At 42.3% G+C, this 19,945-nt stretch overlaps 1 protein-coding gene across 29 annotated transcripts in view; it reads left to right on the forward strand.

Moving 5' to 3' along the window:
• RBFOX2 (RNA binding fox-1 homolog 2) overlaps nucleotides 1-19,945 on the forward strand; it is a 285,909-nt gene that overhangs the window by 215,618 nt on the left and 50,346 nt on the right. For all 29 annotated transcript variants that reach the window (XM_053896024.1, XM_053896023.1, XM_053896025.1 and 26 more), the window contains one exon: nucleotides 4,427-4,651. In XM_053896024.1, coding sequence (XP_053751999.1) covers nucleotides 4,427-4,651 — 225 coding nt within the window. The remainder of the gene's footprint in view (nucleotides 1-4,426; nucleotides 4,652-19,945) is intronic.

Below are 19,945 nucleotides of genomic sequence, written 5' to 3' on the forward strand. Positions count from 1 at the left end.
CAAATACCATGTGGTAAATAAACTGTTTCCCCCCAAGCAGAGTGAAGTGCTACTTTTATCTTCTGTTAATTTCCTGTATAAACTTGAATCTGTTTTAGGATTATCATGTTCTGTTAATCACTGTGTATATTCTTACTGTTGTTTCTTTTTTAAGTTTTGTTTGCTTATTGGGGGAAGCGGGGGAGGGAGAGAAAGAATCCCAAGCAGGCCCTGCGCTGTCAGCCCAGAGCCCCATGCAGGGCTCCGTCTCACAAACATGAGATCATGAACTGAGCTGATATCAAGAGTCAGACACTTAACCAGCTGAGCCCCCCCTCCCCCCCAGGCGCTCCATAGTGTTGAGCCACAGTGGCTTTATGGCAAGTCCTAACATACTGATAGAACATGCCTCACTTCATGGTTTTTCCTTTTCTAAACTTTCCTAGGAGTGTTTCACGTACCAAATAGAAAAGTATTTAGGCCTATTTTCTTCCCTAGACACCATTTGCTTCTGATTAAAAATGGCGTTAGGTGTACGTTTTATTTCGGCAAGGATTAACATTTTTATATTAAGCATTCCTCCAGAAACAAAATGTATCTTTCTATTTATTCAGGCCTTGTTTTACATCCTACATCGTGTGTTCTATACTACACATTTTGTTGCTCTTTTGAATAACTGGCCACTGCTGGTTTTAAAATAGTTATGCATAAATGTGACAGAATTTTATTATTAGGTCTGCTGGTTTGTAGTCAGTTCTTTTGGTGTTTCTAAGTATATAGTTACATTTGTAAGGGTAACTTGTCTCTGTATTATCTTGATCTCCATTTTGTACTTGCTTTTATATGTAGAAGGACTAATAGTGACAGCGCAGTTATCTGTGATTTCTAATAATGACTGGTATTTCACAGCTTAATGTGATGTTTGCTGGGGCGCCTGGGTGGCTCAGTCGGTTAAGCATCTGACTCTTGATTTCAGCTCAGGTCCCATTCTCACTGTTGAGCCCTGCACTGGGTTCCATGCTCAGCATGGAGCCTGCTTAAGGTTCTTTCTCTCCCTCTCTCTGCCTCTCCCTCACTCAGGCTGTCTCACTCTCGAAATAAGTACACATTAAAAATTATGTGTGTGTGTGTGTGTGTGTGTGTGTGTGTGTGTGTGTGTGTGTGTAATATGTAATGTTTGCTGGTGGTTTTTATGTCGTTTTTCCTTTGTTATAATTAACAAATGTGATAACATTCTTAGCAAGTGTTCTGTTTAATGAATTTTAACAATTTGGGACCACTATCCTTAATAAGAAATAAAACCTTTCCATCATCTTAGAATGTTCCATAGTACTAGATGTCCATCAACACTCTCCCCACCACCCCCCCACCCCACCCCAAGAAAAGAGAAAACTAGTTTCTCGCTTCTGTTACGATAGATTTATGTCTCATTCAGCAGGGCCCTTCAGGTCCATCCCTGCTGTCGGCAGTTCATTCTTTTTGTGTTGTGTAACATTCCATTTTGTGAATCAACCACAGTTTGTTTATCCATTTTCCTATTGATTTCAAGACAGTCATTTTTCAGTTTGGGGCTATTATGAATAAAGCTTCCATGAACATACTTGTGCGAGTGTTTTTGTACACACATGCTTTTATTTCCTTTGGGTAAATACAAGAAGCATTTTAACTTTATAAAAAAGTAGAACCGCAAAGCAGTTCTACCAAGCGGATATACTGTTTTACACTTTGGCAAGCGGCATATGAAAGTTTTCGTGGTTCCACATCCTTATCAACGTTCCGTGTTTTCAGTGGGCGCGAAATGCTAGCTCAGGTTTTTTTGTTTTTAAAGGTTACTTATTTTGGGAGGGAGAGGGAGAGAGCACAAGCAGGGGAGGGGCAGAGAAAGAGGGAAAGAGAGAATCCTAAGCAGGCCCTGCATTGTCAGCACAGAACCTGATGCAGGGCTCGATTCCACGAACCGATCTCATGAACCGCAAGATCATGACCTGAGCCGAGATCAAGAGTGAGATACTTAACCGACTGAGCCACCCAGGTGCCTCCTGTTTGGTTTTAATTTCAGATCCCTGATGACTAATGCTGTTGAGCCGCACATTCATGTATTTTCTGCCCATCGGGATATCGTTTTGTGGGAAGTTGTCTGTTAAAGCCACTAACCCATCTTCAAAAAGATGCTTTGTTCTTTTTGTTAATGATTTGTAACAGTTCTTTGTAGATTCTGCATAGGTATTCTTTGCCAGATAAGTGAGTGTATTGCGAATGCTGCCTCCCAGTCTACACCTTGTCTCTTTATTATCTTAGTGGTACCTTTCAAAGGAGGAAGAAGTTTTAAATTCCCGATGGAGTTCAGTGTATCTATTTTTTCTTCAGCAATTCTTGTTTTTTATGACCCAAGAAGTTTTTGTTTATTGCAAAGCTGTGAAGATTATCCTCTTTTTTTTTCCCCTGGAAGTTTTAAAACACTCATATATAGGTTTGTTATGTCTTTCAAGTTAACTTTTGTATACATGGGATGAGTTGAGGTTCTGTTTTGTTTTCTTTTGTTTTCCCCCCATTGGGTGTTCAACTTTTTTTTATTTGTGAAAAAGACTTTCCTTTCTGCCACTGAATTGACTTGATGCCTTAATACTGACTGTACTATTCTCTTCTGTTTCATTCATTGATGTGGGGGGTTTGGGGCGCACTGATGCGAGTTTGTGGGATTTGGGGTACATGGTCATCTTAAGACTGTCAAGCTTTCCAATCCATGGTCATGTATTTCTCCATTTATCTTTGTACTTTTGTTCTGTTGGATTTTGCAGAAGAACTCATTGTAGCAACGATGGCTGAACCTTTCTTTAAAAATAGCGTGAGATCTTTCTGCAGCTTTGGATTCATTTTGTTGGAGATATAGTATGAGTTTAATGGCCATCAGGTTAATGTCAAAAGCCTGCGATAATGTTTAGAAAATGCTGCTGAAAGTTTCAGTTTCCTACAGCTCTCCGTGGGTAGAGAATCCTCTCTTGAACTGAGGGGAAAGAAGGATAGTTGGGACTGAAAGAGAAGGAGGAATAATTGCTCCCTTGCTTGATGGAAATGATGCTCACAAGCAGGAGGAAACCAAATGACATAAACCCAGGTTTTCTTTGATTGCCTAATGATATGATGTTTAAAATACGGTGGGGATGGGGGGAGCCTATCAAAGTGCTGACATGTTGAAGCATTTGTCCATCTCTGCCAGCTACTTACAGGAGAGTGGCCTAAGACTTTGCAGACTTGTGTATCTTCAGTTAAAAAAAAAAAAAAAAAAAAGGCTTTGCTTTTGATGGAATGAAATGGGAGGTCAAGGGGGTGGGGAGGATGGGTCCTTTGCAAAATTTGTTCTACAAGATCCAAACTTTTTTATATCTGAACTTAGAACAGAAGTGAGAGAGGGGCCATAGCGCCAAAATAGCCCCTTCTAACAATTCCCTGTAGTTCCTGCATACTTTATTGATATTTCAGATACCGCACTGAATTCCAGGTAGGCATCTGGGAAAGGTTATCACATGGAGAGGTTTCTTGGTGTGCTGTTACCCTTAGCTGGCAGTGATTATGAAGAACTCTTAAATTTTTTTGTCTGGGGATTTTTTTTTTTCTATCTCTAGTGTTTATAATTTAAGGAACCTTTATTTTAAACTATTAACCTAGTAGCCAAGACTTAAATAAATCTCTATCTTGAAATACAAACAGTATTTTTTTAATAATATACTTTCCTCTGAACTCTGTGCTCTTAAAACCTAGAGACCTATGTTGTCTGGTTTTGAGAATTTAACTTATAATGTCACCCTGCCTATTGCTATGAATTGTAATTGAACGAAGTTGGTTTGTTTTCCTCTGAGAATCACTGTAAAGGGACAGAGAGTGTCCTGAAGAAAATACTAATGGCCCAAACTGATTTCAACTCTTACACCTTTTCTTGTGTGAGAAATTTCCTGGCATTTTTAAAAACTTGGTTTCAAGGAAAATTTTTGACTCTTTGATAACTAATCAACTTTAATATGGTCACGGGCCTGTTTGGGAATCACAGATTCACCAAAGTGGGGTGTATGTGTCTGCATGCATACGTCTCTGTAGGAGTGCAGAGAGAATATTCAGAGAATTTTGTACTCACCTTAGAAATAATCACATAATGATGGGGCGCCTGGGTGGCTCAGTCGGTTAAGCATCCGACTTCGGCTCAGGTCACGATCTCGTGGTTTGTGGGTTCGAGCCCCGCGTCGGGCTCCGTGCTGACAGCTAAGAGCCTGGAGCCTGCTTCGGATTCTGTGTCTTCCTCCCTCTCTCTGCACCTACCCCACTCACGCTCTATCTCTGTCTCTCAAAAATGAATAAACGTTAAAAAAAATTTTTTTTTTTTAAAAAAAGAATCACGTAATGAGAATTTAGAGTCACTTTTTCTCCTTATTTTCTCTTCCCGTATTCGTTTCAGGGTAACCAGGAGCCGACAACAACTCCTGACGCAATGGTTCAGCCTTTTACTACCATCCCGTTTCCGCCACCTCCCCAGAATGGAATTCCCACAGAATACGGAGTGCCACACACTCAGGACTATGCCGGCCAGACCAGTGAGCATAACCTGACGCTGTACGGGAGCACGCAAGCCCACGGGGAGCAGAGCAGCAGCTCCCCCAGCACACAGAATGGATCTCTCACGGTAAGGGAGCTCTGAGCGGGGAGGGAGGAGGGCCTGTCATGTTGCAATCCTCGCCTGCATCGCCAGGCCAGCAAACCCTTTGCATTAAGGCAGCGTCTGCCTGACACTACGCGGCATTTATGCAATTTCACTCCTACCCCCTGCACCGTAACTAGAAGGTGAGGACTTAGAATCCTAGCTCACAGCCACTGCCCAGGAGCTTACGGTCAAGAGACAGGACAGACAACACAGCAAGGCGAGGGCACAATGAGGGGGGCGCTGCTCTGGTCAGTTTCACCCATTCGCTTCAGTTCGTCTTGCGGCCCCCCGCCCCCCATGTGGTACCACACGGTCTCTCGGCAGCTCTGTTCTGCACGGGGCCACCTCCCGCTTCCTGGAGACGCTCACTAGGCTCTTGGCTCTCCAGACACTCCCCATTGCCCTCCTGCCCCCCCGGAAGTCCTCTCTCAGTCCCCTCTGCTGGCAGCTTCTCTTTCTCTGTTCGATTTTGAGATGTTACAGCACTCCAGGCCTGGATCCTAGGACCCCCGTCCTCTTATTTTGTGTCTTCTCTCTCTATATGATTATACTACTAGATTCATCTTGCTGTTCAAGCAACACCCATGAGTCTTCCCTGTTTCTTTCTTTCACGTCTCCATCCAGTCCGTCTACAGGTCTCGGAAACTGTAACTCGAAGCATTCTCTTCAGCCTCTTGTCTCTAACTTAGTACCTTAACTGGAGAATGTGTATGATAGCAGCTCTTATGCCAGGTTTGAGGCGGGCCCTACTTAGCAGTACAATTTTATTTAATCTCTTTCTGCTTTGGCTTTCTCAGTGATGACAAGTACGTATCTGTACCTGGAAAATGAAGACAGTAGTACCTACCTCAGAATGGCCGTTAGATTTAAAAGAATTTAATTCACGTAAGGTATCTTCGTTGCCCCCACACTATTCCCGACCTCATCACATATTCCCTGTGTCACTGCTCCCTAACTAACTTCTCCCTTTGCCACATCCCAGCCAGCGTAGTGCTTTGTTTTCTAATGCAAATAGTGTTATTTTCCAACTTAACTCTAGCAGTTCCCTAACATACTTGGAATAAAATCCACACTCTGTACTTCGTTTACTAATCCCTGGCCCTAGCCTGCCTCTTTGACTTCGCCTTTTAACCACTAACTTCCGAAAGTAAAAGAAATGTCAGAAATTAACCAGGAGATATATATCAGATATATATCAACATACAGGAAGGAAGTCTTATTGTCTGTGGGATTATGTCGTCTGTCTCCAAAGATAAAAATGTTCTATATCCTAGATAGAAATATCTATGTCGAATTTTTACACTTCTTTTTGCCCTTCCTGTTTCAGATTATCAGGAGACCTTTATTCAGCCTTTAAACCACGTGATATGATTTACTTCCCAATAAAGAACCTTAGAATGGAAGCTTTTGTTGCATAAGGATGGATTTCACCTTCAAATTCTTTCTATTTCCCTTTATTAGCTATTAGACCGCAAAGAAATCCATTCTTTCCTTGAAAACATGTTGTCTTTTTAGTGTTGATCGGTTACATATAAGCACATAATTTTATACTTCATAAGTAATGGACTGTATTGACAATTTATTTGAGAGGTATAAGCATGATGGGTAACAAATGAGGATTCCATAGCATTTGTGCTAGAATTGTGAATATACCAGCCACTATATTGGCCACATTTCCAAATCATTTTCAAATGATGATGAACTCACAGACTTACCAGAACAATTGTGCAAAGAAGAAATAAAACATAAATCTGAGGCTTTATCAAGGTATTTTAATTACTGAACCTGTTTTTTACTAGTTACCTGTCCTTTTTCTCTTTTTATTTTTATTTTATATTGCGAGTCAAACCAACGTTAGTAATTTGTGACTTTCTAGGAATTTTTCTTTTTCATCTAAATTGTCTATTTTGTTGGATATAATATATATATAATTATAATCTATAGATTTATAAATATATGGTTTAATTATAATTTATAAAAATCCGTATGGTCCTTTTTAATTTCTATAGCATCTGTACTGATATCCCTTCTCTCATTCTTGATTTTGATAATTGTGGCTCCTCTCTTTTTCTTGGTCAGTCTAGCTAAGGTTTATTAATTTTGCAGATCCTTCCAGAAAACCATCTTTTGATTTCATTGATTTTTTTAAATCTATTGTCTTTCTCTTTGATATTTCATTGATATCCATTCTGATCTTCATTATTTCCTTCCTTCTACTAGCTTTGAGTTTGATTTGGTCTTGGTTTTTATTATTTTAAAAAATTTTTAATGTTTATTCATTTTTGAGAGAGAGAGAGACAGAGAGACAGAGTGCTAGTGGGGGAGGAGCAGAGAGAGAGGGAGACAGAACCCGAAGCAGGATTGAACAGTCCTGACACAGGCTTGACTTCGCAAACCGCAAGATCACGACCTGAGCCAAAGTCGGACACTTAGCCGACTGAGCCACCCAGGAGCCCCTGCTCTTGGTTTTTCTAAGCCTGTTGAGTTGCAGCCTTAGAGCATTGATTTAATTTTTTTTTTCCTTTCTAATATGTGTTTAAAGCTATATATTTCCCCTTAAGTTTCCCTAAAATGTGATACATTGTGTTTTTGTTTTCATTTATTTTTTAAAAAGATTCTTAAATTTTTTTCCTTATGATTTCTTCTTTGATCCTGGGTTACATGGAAGTGTGTTGTTTAATTTCCAAATATTTGAGGATTTCCTAACTTTTTTTGTTGATTTGTCATTTAATCCCATTGTGGTCACAGAGCATCATAACTTTGTATGATTCGGTTTTTTAAAACTTACTGAGACTTGTATTATTAAGACAGTCTGTCCTACAGACTGTTTCTAACCAGTTGGCCCTTTTATCCATAAGAAACGTCCCTATTTGTCTTTGCCATTATCTCTTAGGTCTGTTTTGTCTGATACGAATATAATCACTTCAGTTCTCTTACCATTACTATTTGTGTGACATCTTTTCCCTTCATTTTGTCTCAAACTCTTCGACTCTAAGGTGTGTCTCTTGTAAGAAAAAAAAACATACAACTGGATCTCACTTAAACAATCTGAAAATTACTGCCTTTTTTATCAGAGTATTTAGTCTATTTATATTTAAAGTAATTGTTAATATGGGTGGATTTATGTGTGCCATTTAAACTACTTGTTTTATGTCTCCTGTCTTTTATTGTTCCTCTGTTCCTTCTTTCCTGATTTCTGTTAAGTAATTAACTGTACCTTTTAAACCCCTTTGTGATTTTTAAATTATTTGTGTTATTTTTATATTTTCTTAGTTCTTGATCAAGGATTACGTCTTCAGCTTATAACTGACCGATGCACTTGCTTGCTTGCCGTTTGTTTGCTTACTTGCAGACGTGCACCCACGTGCCCGTGTGTGTGTGTGTGTGTGTGTGTGTGTCTTTGATAAAATATAGCAGCTTCGGTCCTGATATAGCTTCATTCCTCACCATTTTGTGCTGTTATCCTCATATATTTTATACATATGAGTCCAGTTGTATGTTTTTTACAAGAGACTCACCTTAGATTCAAGAGTTTGAGATAAATGAAGGAAAAAGATGTTCTACTGATAGTAAGCATAAGAGAGCTGAGGTGGTTGGTTATATTAATATCAGACAAAATAGATGAGACAAGAAATATTGGTGGAGACAAATATATATTAGAAATGCAACAAAGGGTGCCTGTGTGGCTCAGTTGGTTGAGCGTTTGACTCGATTTCGGCTCAGGTCACGATCCCAGGGTTGTGGGATCAACCCCACATTGCTCCGTGCTGAGTGTAGAGCCTCCTTGAGATGTTCTCTGTCACTCTCTCCCTCCACCCTTCTCCCGTGCTCATGCTCTCGCTCTCTCTCTAAAAGAAAAAGAAATGCAGAAATACAGTATTGTAATTATTACTTTAAAGAATTTGTATTTTCAGAAAGTTACCATTTCTGGTGATCTTCATATCATCCTATATAGATTTGAGTTATAGTCTGATATCATTTCCTTTCAGCCCATAGGACGTCTTCTAGTATTTTTTGTAGACTAGGTCTGTTTGAAACAAATTTTCTGTTTTTGTTTATCTGGGAATGTCTCTATTTTGTCTTCAGTTTTGAAGGCTAGTTCTGCTCGCTGTAGAATTCTTGGTTGACCATTTCTCCACCACTCCCCAGCACTTGAAAATCTGTTGTGCCCCTGCCTTCCCACCTCTGACAAGAGCCAGCTGATTCTGATGAGAAGTCAGCTATTAATCCTGTTGTGCCCCTTCCAGTGCTGAACTGTTTTTCTCTTGCTGCTTTCACGATCTTTATTTTATCTTTGGCTTTGAGCAGTCTGGCCCTGATGTGCCTAGGGTGGATCTCTTTGTGTTTTTTTTTTTTATTATTTTTTTTTTAATGTTTGTTTATTTTTGAGAGACAGCATGAGCAGGAGAGGGCAGAGACAGAGAGAGGGAGATCCAGAATATGAAGTAAGCTCCAGGCTCCGAGCTGTCAGCACAGAGCCCAACGTGGGGCTCGAACTCACGAGCCATGAGATCATGACCTGAGCCAAAGTCGGATGCTCAACCAACTGAGCCACCCAGGCACCCCTGGATCTCTTTGTTTTTATCATCCTTGGGATCTATTGAGATTTTTGGATCTGTAGATTAAGATTTTCCACCATATTTGGAAAGTTTTTGAGCATAGTTTCTTCAGCTGTGTGTTCTTTCCCTTCTTCCTCTCTTCCTGGGACTTTCACCAATATGTTGGGAACTTTTTGTTCACCCACAGGTTCGGGTTCTGGTTTTTTGTTTGTTTTCAAGGTTTTTTAAAATTTTTTAAACATTTATTCATTTTTGAAAGAGACAGAGAGCGAATGGGGGAGGGGCAGAAAGAGAGAGGGAGACACAGAATCCAAAGCAGGCTCTGGCCTCCAAGCTGTCAGTGCAGAGCTCGACGCGGGGCTCGGAACTCACGGACCTCGATATCATGACCTGAGCTGAAGTTGGCCGCTTAACCGACTGAGCCAGTCAGGCGCCCCTGTTTGTTTTTAAGTTAAGTCAAAATAGAATCTAAAGTTCTATTCATTTTCCTCCGATCTTTTGTCTTTCTGTTCATTAGATGGGAGAATTTGTGTGGAGGCCTCTTTCGGTCCACTCGTTCTTTGCTCCGCCATACTGCATCAACTGTTGAGCGTCTCAGTGTATTTTTTACTTCAGTTATTGTACTTTCCAGTTCTGCAATCCTCATTTGTGATTTCTGCTTCTCCGTAGAGACTGTCATCACATTTCCTTCAGTTCTCTAAATACGTGTGGAACTGCCACTTTGAAGTCATCCGCTAAATCCAACATCCAGGCCCACTAGTTACTGCTTGTTTTCTGGAGTCTGAGCCCCACTTTCCTGTGTCTTTGCAGGTCTTGTAATTTTTCAATGCGCTGGACGCGTTAGTAATATATTTCAGCAACTCCGAAGCATCATTTACGCTGTTGAAAGGTGTAGGTGTACTCACGCGTGTGTGTTTTAAGTAATTTGCCTGAACTTAAACGGTGGAATGTGACTCCTCGGTGGTGTGCAGCCACTGCCGGTTCCGCTTGGCAATTCTCCCTCCCCTTTTCACTCTTTAGCCTGGCTAGGAGTTGCCCGCGAGTCCCCGTAGCTCGGTGGCCGGCCAGTGTTTTGGGCAGAGGTGGTGTTTAAGTGCCTCGTGCTTGTACAGCCTCCACCCTCTGTGGACCATCTGTCTGTGGGTTGGGAGGTGCCTTCAGAGGCCAGCCAGTTCGCAGGGCTGCTCGGCCTGGTCTCTCTGCTGCACTGTCTCGTGTCTCCCCTCCTCACGCCTGTAGCTGCGTGGCCAGCCCCACATGTGAGGAGAGCGTATCCGGCTCCTGTGCGGTTCTCTGTTTCCGGGATCTCCCCTCCGCACCCCTGGCTGCCCCCCCACTCACCTCGATCAGACCACAAGCTCACACTAGAAGAACTCTGTCCCCTGTTAGATCCCTACCAAACCTGACAGAGCTGTGGGTTTTTACCGCCCCCACCTCCCCACCACCCACTCCCACCGTCGCCCCGAGTGCCCCAAATCGAGTTCACCCCTTCTGGCGCACAGCTACTGGTTTTCATGGCCCCAGCCCTGTACTGATAAAAACTAGTGAAGTTCTCTCCCGCAGAACTGAGGGATTGGGGTGGTGACAGTGGGGGGCGGGCAGAGGGACAGGTTGGAGTAGCCACAGGCAGGGTCTATAGCCTCTTGCAGGCCTTACCCTAAGCACTAGCAGTTTTTCAAGAAAAAAAAGTTTTGTTTGTTTAATTTTAGAGAGAGCACCAGTGGAGGAGAGGGGCAGAGAGAAAGAGAGAAATCTTAACCAGGCTCCTCCAGGCTCAGCGTGGAGCCTGGCTCAGGGCTTGATCCCATGACCTTAGGATCATGACCTGAGCCAGAATCAAGAGTCAGACTCTCAACCAACTGAGCCACCCAGGCACCCCATTTTTCTTCTTCTTTTTTTTTTAAGATTTTATTTTATTAAGTAATCTCTGCACCCAGCCTGGAGTTCACACTCCCGACCCTGAGATCAAGAGTCTCATGCTGTACCAACTGAGCCAACCCAGGAGCCCCTAACCTTTTCTTTACATAAGAAAAATCTCTATAACTCACCTTTAGCCAAAACCTTGAGAAATGTCTGCTCATCTTCTTGGAGCCTTAGGTTCCTTCGGGAAAGTGCAGAATTGACCAGCCTGACAATTCTCTACACAGCATTAGCTTTGGCCAACTGAGCCACCCAGGCGCCCCTCGAGAAATTCGTTTGTTTGTTATTCACCTTTGACCAATTTTCAGAATTCACCTTTGACCGACTTCCAGAATCCAGACCGATTTCCAGAATCTGAAATGGCTGCTGGACAGTCTCGTCCCACTTTCTTACTGTTGTCTTGTTTTGGGGAGGAGTGACCGGCCTGTTCACGCTGTCTCGGCCAGCACTGCCCTCGCTGAGTCCTCTCCCGGCAGCTCACAGTTCCTCACCGCACCGCTCCCACCACTGCCCTTACTGCCACCAGCTCCCGTTGTTTCACAGGCCCGCATTCCAGCTTTTCGACGCCAGTGTTAAGGGCAAGTTCTGTTCCTTAGTCCAAACCTACGCGGTTAAGATTTCTGTTTCTCACCCCTAGTAGAAACTATTCGCTATATGACTTTGCATTATATCGACTAATTTGAGGTCCTAAAGAAATCCTGAAATAAAATTAGGAATCCATGTGTAGCGACTGTGGATTGATTGTGCTGAGGAGAAAATGGAAGCTCCTTGAGCTGTTTCTACAGACACAGATGGCACACGTTCTATAACTTTAGGAAGTTACTAACAATAAAATGGGAAATTATTAGGAGGCTCTGGTTGAAGATGCTTCTTACATGTTTGGGTTTTTTTCCTATTTTTTAAATTTTTAAATAAATAAATTTTTAAATAAAAATTTTTAAAAAATAAACATTTTTATTATTACTTTTTTTAATGCTTATTTATTTTTGAGAGAGTGCAAGTTGGGGAGGGGCAGAGTGGGGGCCAAAGGATCCGAAGTGGGCTCTTGCTGACAGGCTGACAGCCGCGAGCCCGACGCGGGGCTTGAACTCACGAACCGCAAGATCATGACCTGAGCCCAAGGTGGGACGCTTAACTGACGTTAAGCCCAGGCACCCCGTGGTTAAGTGTACCTTTAAACGGGAGTGTGAATTCACTGCTCTTAAGCCATTTGCCTTTGGAAGTTGTGAATGTGTGGGTGTTCAGGGGATGCGTGTGGAGAGGGAGAGACTGAGCAGCAGAACAGCGCATCATAAAACTTAGATACGACAACATCATAGATTATTCTGTGTTAAACTTTTACTATCTACTCACATGTTTCTTAAAACGGACTTGGTAGTTCCTGGGGCCAATTAAATTCAAAAGGTAGGTAGGAAGCATTGTTGTTTAACCACGAACTGATACCTTAAATGTCTGTAGCGCTTTGTTGAGAGATTGCTTCCACAAACAGTATTTTATTGTGGTTCATAAACTAGCCCCTTGTGCGTGTGAGGGTTTTACAGTCGGGGAATTCAGAGTCTGTTCTCCCCCCTCGGCCACTTGGATGCCCCATCTCCCACGGTCCTCACAGCAGGCACCCGTGTATCTCTTCCCATTCAGTCCAGGCGTCCGCTCTATTGGGAAGCCTTGGGAAGCCTTGCTTGGTTTTCCTAGGCTAAGCCAAGCGTTTCTTTCATTTAGGCTCACATCGATTCCTGAGCCGACCGCTTTCCGTGGAACTTACTGTGATGTTTTTTGTTCACTTTCGTCTTCCTAATTAAACTGTAAGGTCTTCAAGTTCATCTTTGCAGTCTCTGACTTATCACAGTGCCTGGCACTTGATAGTTACTCAGTAACACTTTCTCAGGTTGGGGGGCGGGTGGTGGTTAAGGGAGATACGGTGTGCCATGGGAGGTCTGAGGAGGGAGACGCTGAGGCTGCTAGGGGCAGGTGGCACTGATCTGGGCCTCGTACCACGAGTGGTTAGAATTGGAACATGAGCGGGTGATGGTGGGAAGAATTGGGAAAGCCATCTCTCAAAGCAGAGTTAGAGATGGGCAAGATCAAAGTGTCCTTGGATAAAAGCACATGTTTCCATTAGGTGAAGCTTTGGGTGTTTGGTGGTTACAGAGGAAAATAAGGTGGGAGAAAAAGTCGCTTGAGTACAAATTGGGAAGAGTATTTGAATGCCTGGCTGAGAAACATTATCGAAGGTTCCTAAGCAAGGAAGGGGAAGTGAGCAGAACTGTGCTTCTGGAAGACCCATCTGTTGCATATACCAGATGAGGAGAGAAGCAGGGGACGGGTTAGGAGAGTCTTACGAGCCTCTGGACTAGGGGCTCCAGGTGTTATGTAGAGGAGGGGTGAACGGAAGAGAAATTGCCAAGGTAGAATACACAGGATTTGACAGCCGATTGAATGAGTAAAACAAGGAGAGCGGAGTCAAAGATTGTGTCCTTCTTACTGCAAGAACTGTGTCTGGAATAAGCCATTTCACCTCCTGGATTTCAGTTTCCTCATCTACCACGTGAAGCCAGTGTTGCCTACCTGACAGTATTGTATTGAAAAGAAATTAGAAGTGCTTTGGAAATTACTAGTGTAAATAGTTCTTTAATTGCTTTTTTTTTTAAACCATCTTTTAAAATCAGTCATTCTTTGATGTCCTTGATTTGTGCTTTTTATTATTGTGAGCTGCAGCGATACCATCATAGAGACCTCGTTTATGTCGAATAGTTCCATCTTGGTGGCAAGAACCAAAAAAAAAAAAAAAAAAAAAAAAAAAAAAGACTTCCAGGAAAATGAGAAACAAGCAATGGAATGTGGAATTTTATTTCTAAAATGTACTTCAGGAGTTGATTTTCACATTGGGCTAGAAGCTGCTTGTGCCCTTAAGACAAGAGCCTGTTTTGACAGTCAGTAGGTCCCATACGGTGCATTAGCAAAGAGATAGCAGTCAGGGGTCCCTCCTGGGGCTGCAGAGGCCTGATTACCCCCGCGCCTGCCTGCAGAGAAGAAAGGACCTCAGTTGCCGGTCCGTTTAGATACTCTCCCAAATGCTGGCAGGCACAAATAGCCGAAGTATTTGAAGGAGACAAGCTTTGATGAGGAATCCACAGATGAGGTTTGAATTTGTATATGGACTCTACCTAGCTAGTGGATCGTCCTCTCCTTGAGGGCAGGAGTTTTACTACAAGCTCTCCTCTTATTATTCCCATTGGCATATAATGGATGTTTCATAAGTGTTTTTGTGTGGGGGGCAAAAAAAGCTTACAGAGGCAGTTCAGCATCCGTGCCGGTTAGTAGGAAATGTTAGTGCCATCATTTGAGGTATTTAAACAGCTGCTGATGGCTCTGGGGCAGAGATGCGAAGGCGCAGCGGAGGGGCCTGCCTTTACACTGTCGCCCATAGGCCCTGCAGCCCTCCTCAGTGGTTAGCCTTGGAGCACACCCGAATTACAGGTAACTAGGACTCCGTGCTTCGCGTCACCCCGTTTCTTCGCTTTGTTGCACACCCTTTCTCTGGAGTTAAAGCCAGATTTTCTCTCACCGCTCTCCTATCAAGAGATCAGTCTCCCCGTCCTCCACCGAATTAACCACGGACCCCCGTACTTGCAAGTGCCCTGGGGAGGGGTGTCCCGCTACCACATAGCCGAGAAGTGGTAGCCCTTAACGTGGGTCTGTTGGCCCAGATGAGGATTTCTGGAACATAATGGGAAGAATGGGGCCTAGATCTTGGTCTCACGTTGTGCATCGTGGGGCCATGTTACCCTCAGCCTGCAGCGTAGAAATTATCATTAGCATGTTCTGTTTCCGAGCTAGAGTTAGAAGGCCTGGGACTGAGGAATTTATTCACCCGGCTGTCCACTCTTCCAGGAGAGGCCCTGATGTGGAGCCGACACGAACCATCCACACTTGTCAGTTTAGCAGAGTGGGGGGGCCCATGAGCCGCTGGGCGGTGGCAGAGCTGGGTCCACGAGCGCACTGCAGGCTGGCGTGACGATGCAGGAGTTGCTACAGAAAACCACACTCAGAGCCAGGCGTGGATACTCTCCGGCAGAGAAAATTGCCCTTTGGGCCATGATGCCCAAGACACCTTTCAGCACATTGTTACTGTTGTTAGCCTTGTGATCCATTCATTCATTTGCTATCCTCCCCCCCCCCCCCCAAGCAACTACACAGAGTTGGGGATGGTGATTCTTGAACGCAGACCGTTACAGCCAGCCAGTGACAGAGCCAGAACTCAGGAAATCTGCTTTCAGTCAAATGCTTTTTTTCTGCCTCCCCATGCAAATTACAGAAAATAAAGGGTGTCCACAGGGATGGTCTTGTTAGCTTCCACTCATTCTTTGACCTTAAGCCTAAGAACTCCAACTAGAACATACAGATTTCTTTCATTCTAAAATGTACATTAGAATATTAAACATTCAGTTAAGGATGAAGGTTTTAATTGAGGTGATCTGTGTGTTCACTGTTTTATGTTATATACAGACTTTTTCTGTAGTTCTTACTCCCGGTTTAAAAACAATAAGTGACTTGTTGTGGTTTTTATTTCACAGGGTGATATCAGTTTATGATGATATTACATGTAGAGATGATGCCTTTTGTAATTCCTTTTTTATAGCACTTTGACCCACTGAGAAAAAGGAACTAGATATTTTCTAAAGAAAATTGAATTACTAGTTAACTGGAAAAAAAAAAAAGAAAAAAAAGCTTTGCTTATATTTAAATGACCAAACAGCACTAGGTTCTCAGAATTTGGGTTGTCACAGCAGTATTCTTTTTCTTTTATATTTTTTATAATGTTTTATTTATTTTTGAGAGAGAGAGAGACAGAGGACAAGTGGAGGAGGGGCAAAGAGTGGGGTGGGGGGGAGACACAGAATCCAAAGCAGGCTCCAGGCTCTGAGCTGTCAGCACAGAGCCCAACGCAGGGCTTGAGTGTTGAACTCATGGACCGTGAGATCATGACCTGAGCTGAAGCTGGATGTTTAACTGATTAAGCCACCCAGGTGGCTTAATGCCCCTTAAGCATTTCTTTTTAAAATAACTAAATCCAAAAGTAATCTTTCTTGAGTAGGGAATTGCTCTGCACAGATGCAATTTCAGTTTTCCGTGCCTTAAAAAATTGTGTTTGGTGGTGGCATTAGATAAAATAATTTTGTATTCAACATATGATAAATGGTCCTATTAGCATGTTCGTTTAGCACTGTGAAATACCCGGATTTTCAGTAAATAAGCATATGGGCCAAGATTTCACTTTTTAGAAAAATATTAAATCACGTTAGGGCATTTTACTCTTTAAGAAGGAATTCATATGATCTAATTCCACCAGTTTTAACCTATCACATACTCCATTATAAATATTTATAAAAATGCTTTAAATGCTAACAAACCTTGGGACACCTGGGTGGCTCAGTCAGTTGAGTGTCTGTCTCTTGACTTTAGCTCATGATCTCACTCATGGTTCATGGTTTTGAGCCCCACGTCAGGCTCTGTGCTGATAGCACGGAGCCTGCTTGGGATTCTCTCCTCCTCTCTCTCTGCTCCTCCCCTGCTTGCTCTCTCTCTCTCTCTCTCAAAAGATAAATAAAGTAAAAAAAAAAAAATTTCGCTAATGGTGGGTCAACATGGGTTGTAGGCAGTGTAAAATGACATGATGAAAAGTAACCCGGGGCACCTGGGTGGCTCAGTCGGTTAAGCAACTGACTTCGACTCAGGTCATGATCTCATGGTTCGTGGGTTTGAGCCTCGCACCGGGCTCTGTGCTGACAGCTCAGAGCCTGGAGCCTGCTTCAGATTCTGTGTTTCCCTCTCTCTCTGCCCCTCCCCCACCTGTGCTCAGTCTCTGTCTCTCTCTGTCTCTGTCTCTCTCTCTCTCTCTCTCTCTCAAAAATAAATACAATGTAAAAAAAAGAAAAGAAAAGTAACCCAACCCACTTTCTACAATATTATCAGGAAAAAAAACAAAAAAGTGTTTAAAGCTGTTTTAAAAAACATCTTTTTACTATATAATATTGTGGTTGTGGTGAGGGAGCGTGCTGGAGCCCTGGAAATCAGATTGAGTTTAGCTACCAGCTCCCTCCATTTGCTAAGTGTGTAACCATCTGAAAATTATTACTCTAATGCTCATTTTCCTCATCTGTAAAAATGGTGATGATCGTTCCTACCGGATAGGGTTATTTTTTGCCTTAAATGAGAAAATGAATAGCAGGTACTTAGGATAATGCCTGGCACATAGTAAGTGTGCAAAAAGCATTAGCTACAAGGCTGTTTTTATATAATTATTTCAGAGAAGGCATTCTAGGCAACCTCGATTTATAAAATGATACAAGGGCACCTGGGCGGCTTAGTTGGTTGAGCATTTGGCTCCTGGTTTCGACTCATCATGCTCTCATTGATGGTTCCCAGGTTCAAGCCCTGCTTCAGGCTCTGCGCTGACAGCATGGGACCTGCTTAGGATTGTCTCTCCCTCTCTCTCTGCCCCTCCCCCCTTTAACAGAAATAAATAAACTTAAAAAAAGGATACAAATTAATAGGCCATCCAATTCTCTTCTCTGTTACTCCATTTTCTTCCTTCACCTGCATGGGAGCTACTGCTCTAAGAGCCATCCTGATAAAAGCAGTATTTTCCTAAGTGAATTTTGTAGCCTGCTTTAGAAAAATAAATGAATGAATTGCATGTGTAACATGTTTCAGGAGAAAGGTGAGTTCTCTCTTCAGAATTCACAGGAAACTTGTTGACTTTGTTTAATCTAGTATTTCCCATATTTATTTGACCATGAAAGCCATTTTCTACAACATACCAGGTAATATCCTGTAGAACTAACTTATACCCACTGTGAAATACTGCTCTATGATTTTTAAAAAAAATTTTAAATGCTTATTTATTTATTTTGAGATGGAGAGCTAGAGAGCGAGCAGGGGAGAGGCAAAGAGAGAGGGAGACAGAATCCCAAGCAGGGTCTGCACTGTCATTTTAGAGCCCGATACAAGTTTCAAACTCACGAACTGTGAGACCATGACCTGAGCCAACATCAAATTTGGATGCTTAGCCAACTGAGCCACCCAGGCTCCCCTTGTTCTATGATTTTTGAAACACACACACACACACACACACACATCCACACACACACACATCCACACACACACACATCCTTTAGATGTGCCTAATGCTACTTTGGGAATGATCTTTCCATTAGATTTTCTTGGGTATAAAATACATCACAGTCTTAGTTGATACAAATTTGAATCATTCAAATTTGAAATAATGTAATGTAGGAAAATTAATGAAATTTCACTTTTGTGTAAATTTTTAACTGTTATAACCAAATTTAAAATGACACAGGTCTTATTGGCTTTATTCAGTGATTCATGAGTTGGGTTGCATCCAATCTAAGCAGATAGAAAGGAGGTCAGAAGAGCTGTACAAGGCAAGAGATTTGATAGGCAGAAGGAGCAGGAACAAGGAAGTTGGACTGGGCATTTGCTGATTGGTCAAAGCAAGGTTGCTTTCCTTATTTGGAAAGTAGGGGAGTCTTGGAGCCAAGTCAGGTACGTTGTGCTGATTGGTTGACCTAGGCCTTGCTTTTCTGGGAGAGCCCGGTAAAGCAATGTAGTTCACTTTTGGTTTGCTCAACTGGGGCCTGTTGGCATGAGTGACTCCCTCTTGGACACAGTCTGGTTCCTTTAACAGAACCAATGTGAATACTCTCACATAACTAATAATTATATTCATAATTCTTGTTAATAATTGCCTCATTTCAAAGCTGTGTGAATTATATGGCAATTCACAAGACAGCTCTGCTTTTAGCAATTAATAGAAAGATCTACTGTCCTTGGATAAGTTTAGTCTGGAATTCTGCCGTTTTTAGAACCTTGTCCTTTGCACCATGTGTGACCGACTTTATAATCAATATTGTGAAAATATCTCATTCATCCTATGAAGAGGATCCACTTAAACCCTAACTGAAGACCAGCCCCCACCCAAAAGAAATTGGACCCAACTAGGAATCCTCCTTTTGTTCTCAAAACGATGAGATCTTCAGGGAAAATGCCGCAGGGGATGGCACTTTATGTGGCTTACCTTTTGTGAGTAACTTACAAATGTAAATTAAAACTGTTCCTAATTTGGGAGTAGATAATCGTAATATCAGATTAGGTGTTTTTTTTTTTTTTTCCTTTGCCATGGCGATAATTTGAAATGAATGGACTTTTCAGCCCATTTCTGATTTTTAGAAGTTGTCCAACCCACCTGTTGAATACAGATACAAGTACCTACCTACATTTATGTCTGTGTACAGTCCTTAAACCAACTAGACATTCTTGGTGTTTTAATACTCTTTAGGGTTTAGGATCTGACATCTCCAAATACCTTTTCCCTTCTTTTTGACTTCTTATTTTGAAATAAACGTAGACTTACAGTAAAGTGGCGAAAATAGCACAAAAAATTTCTGGATGTCCTTCATCTAACTTCTCCTAGTGTCGACACCTTACACAGATACAGTACGGTTTTCGGGGCACCTGGGGGGCTCAGTTGGTTAAGAATCTGAGTCTCAGTCTCAGCTCCGGTCTTGATGTCAGGGTCATGAGGTCAAGCCCCGTACTGGGTTCTGCGCTGGGCAGGAAGCCTACTTTAGGAAAAAAAAAAAAAAAAAGATAACAGTACAGTCTTCCAGACCAGGCAGTAAGAAGTGTTGGTACAGTAATGTTAAGGCAAAATAGAGTCCTTACTTCAATTTTACCAGTTTTTCCACTAACGTTCCTTTTTTCTGTCCTAAAT

Source organism: Panthera pardus, unplaced genomic scaffold, assembly GCF_024362965.1.
Source record: "Panthera pardus isolate Hobbes unplaced genomic scaffold, ASM2436296v1 HiC_scaffold_6, whole genome shotgun sequence".
Taxonomy (NCBI): domain Eukaryota; kingdom Metazoa; phylum Chordata; class Mammalia; order Carnivora; family Felidae; genus Panthera; species Panthera pardus.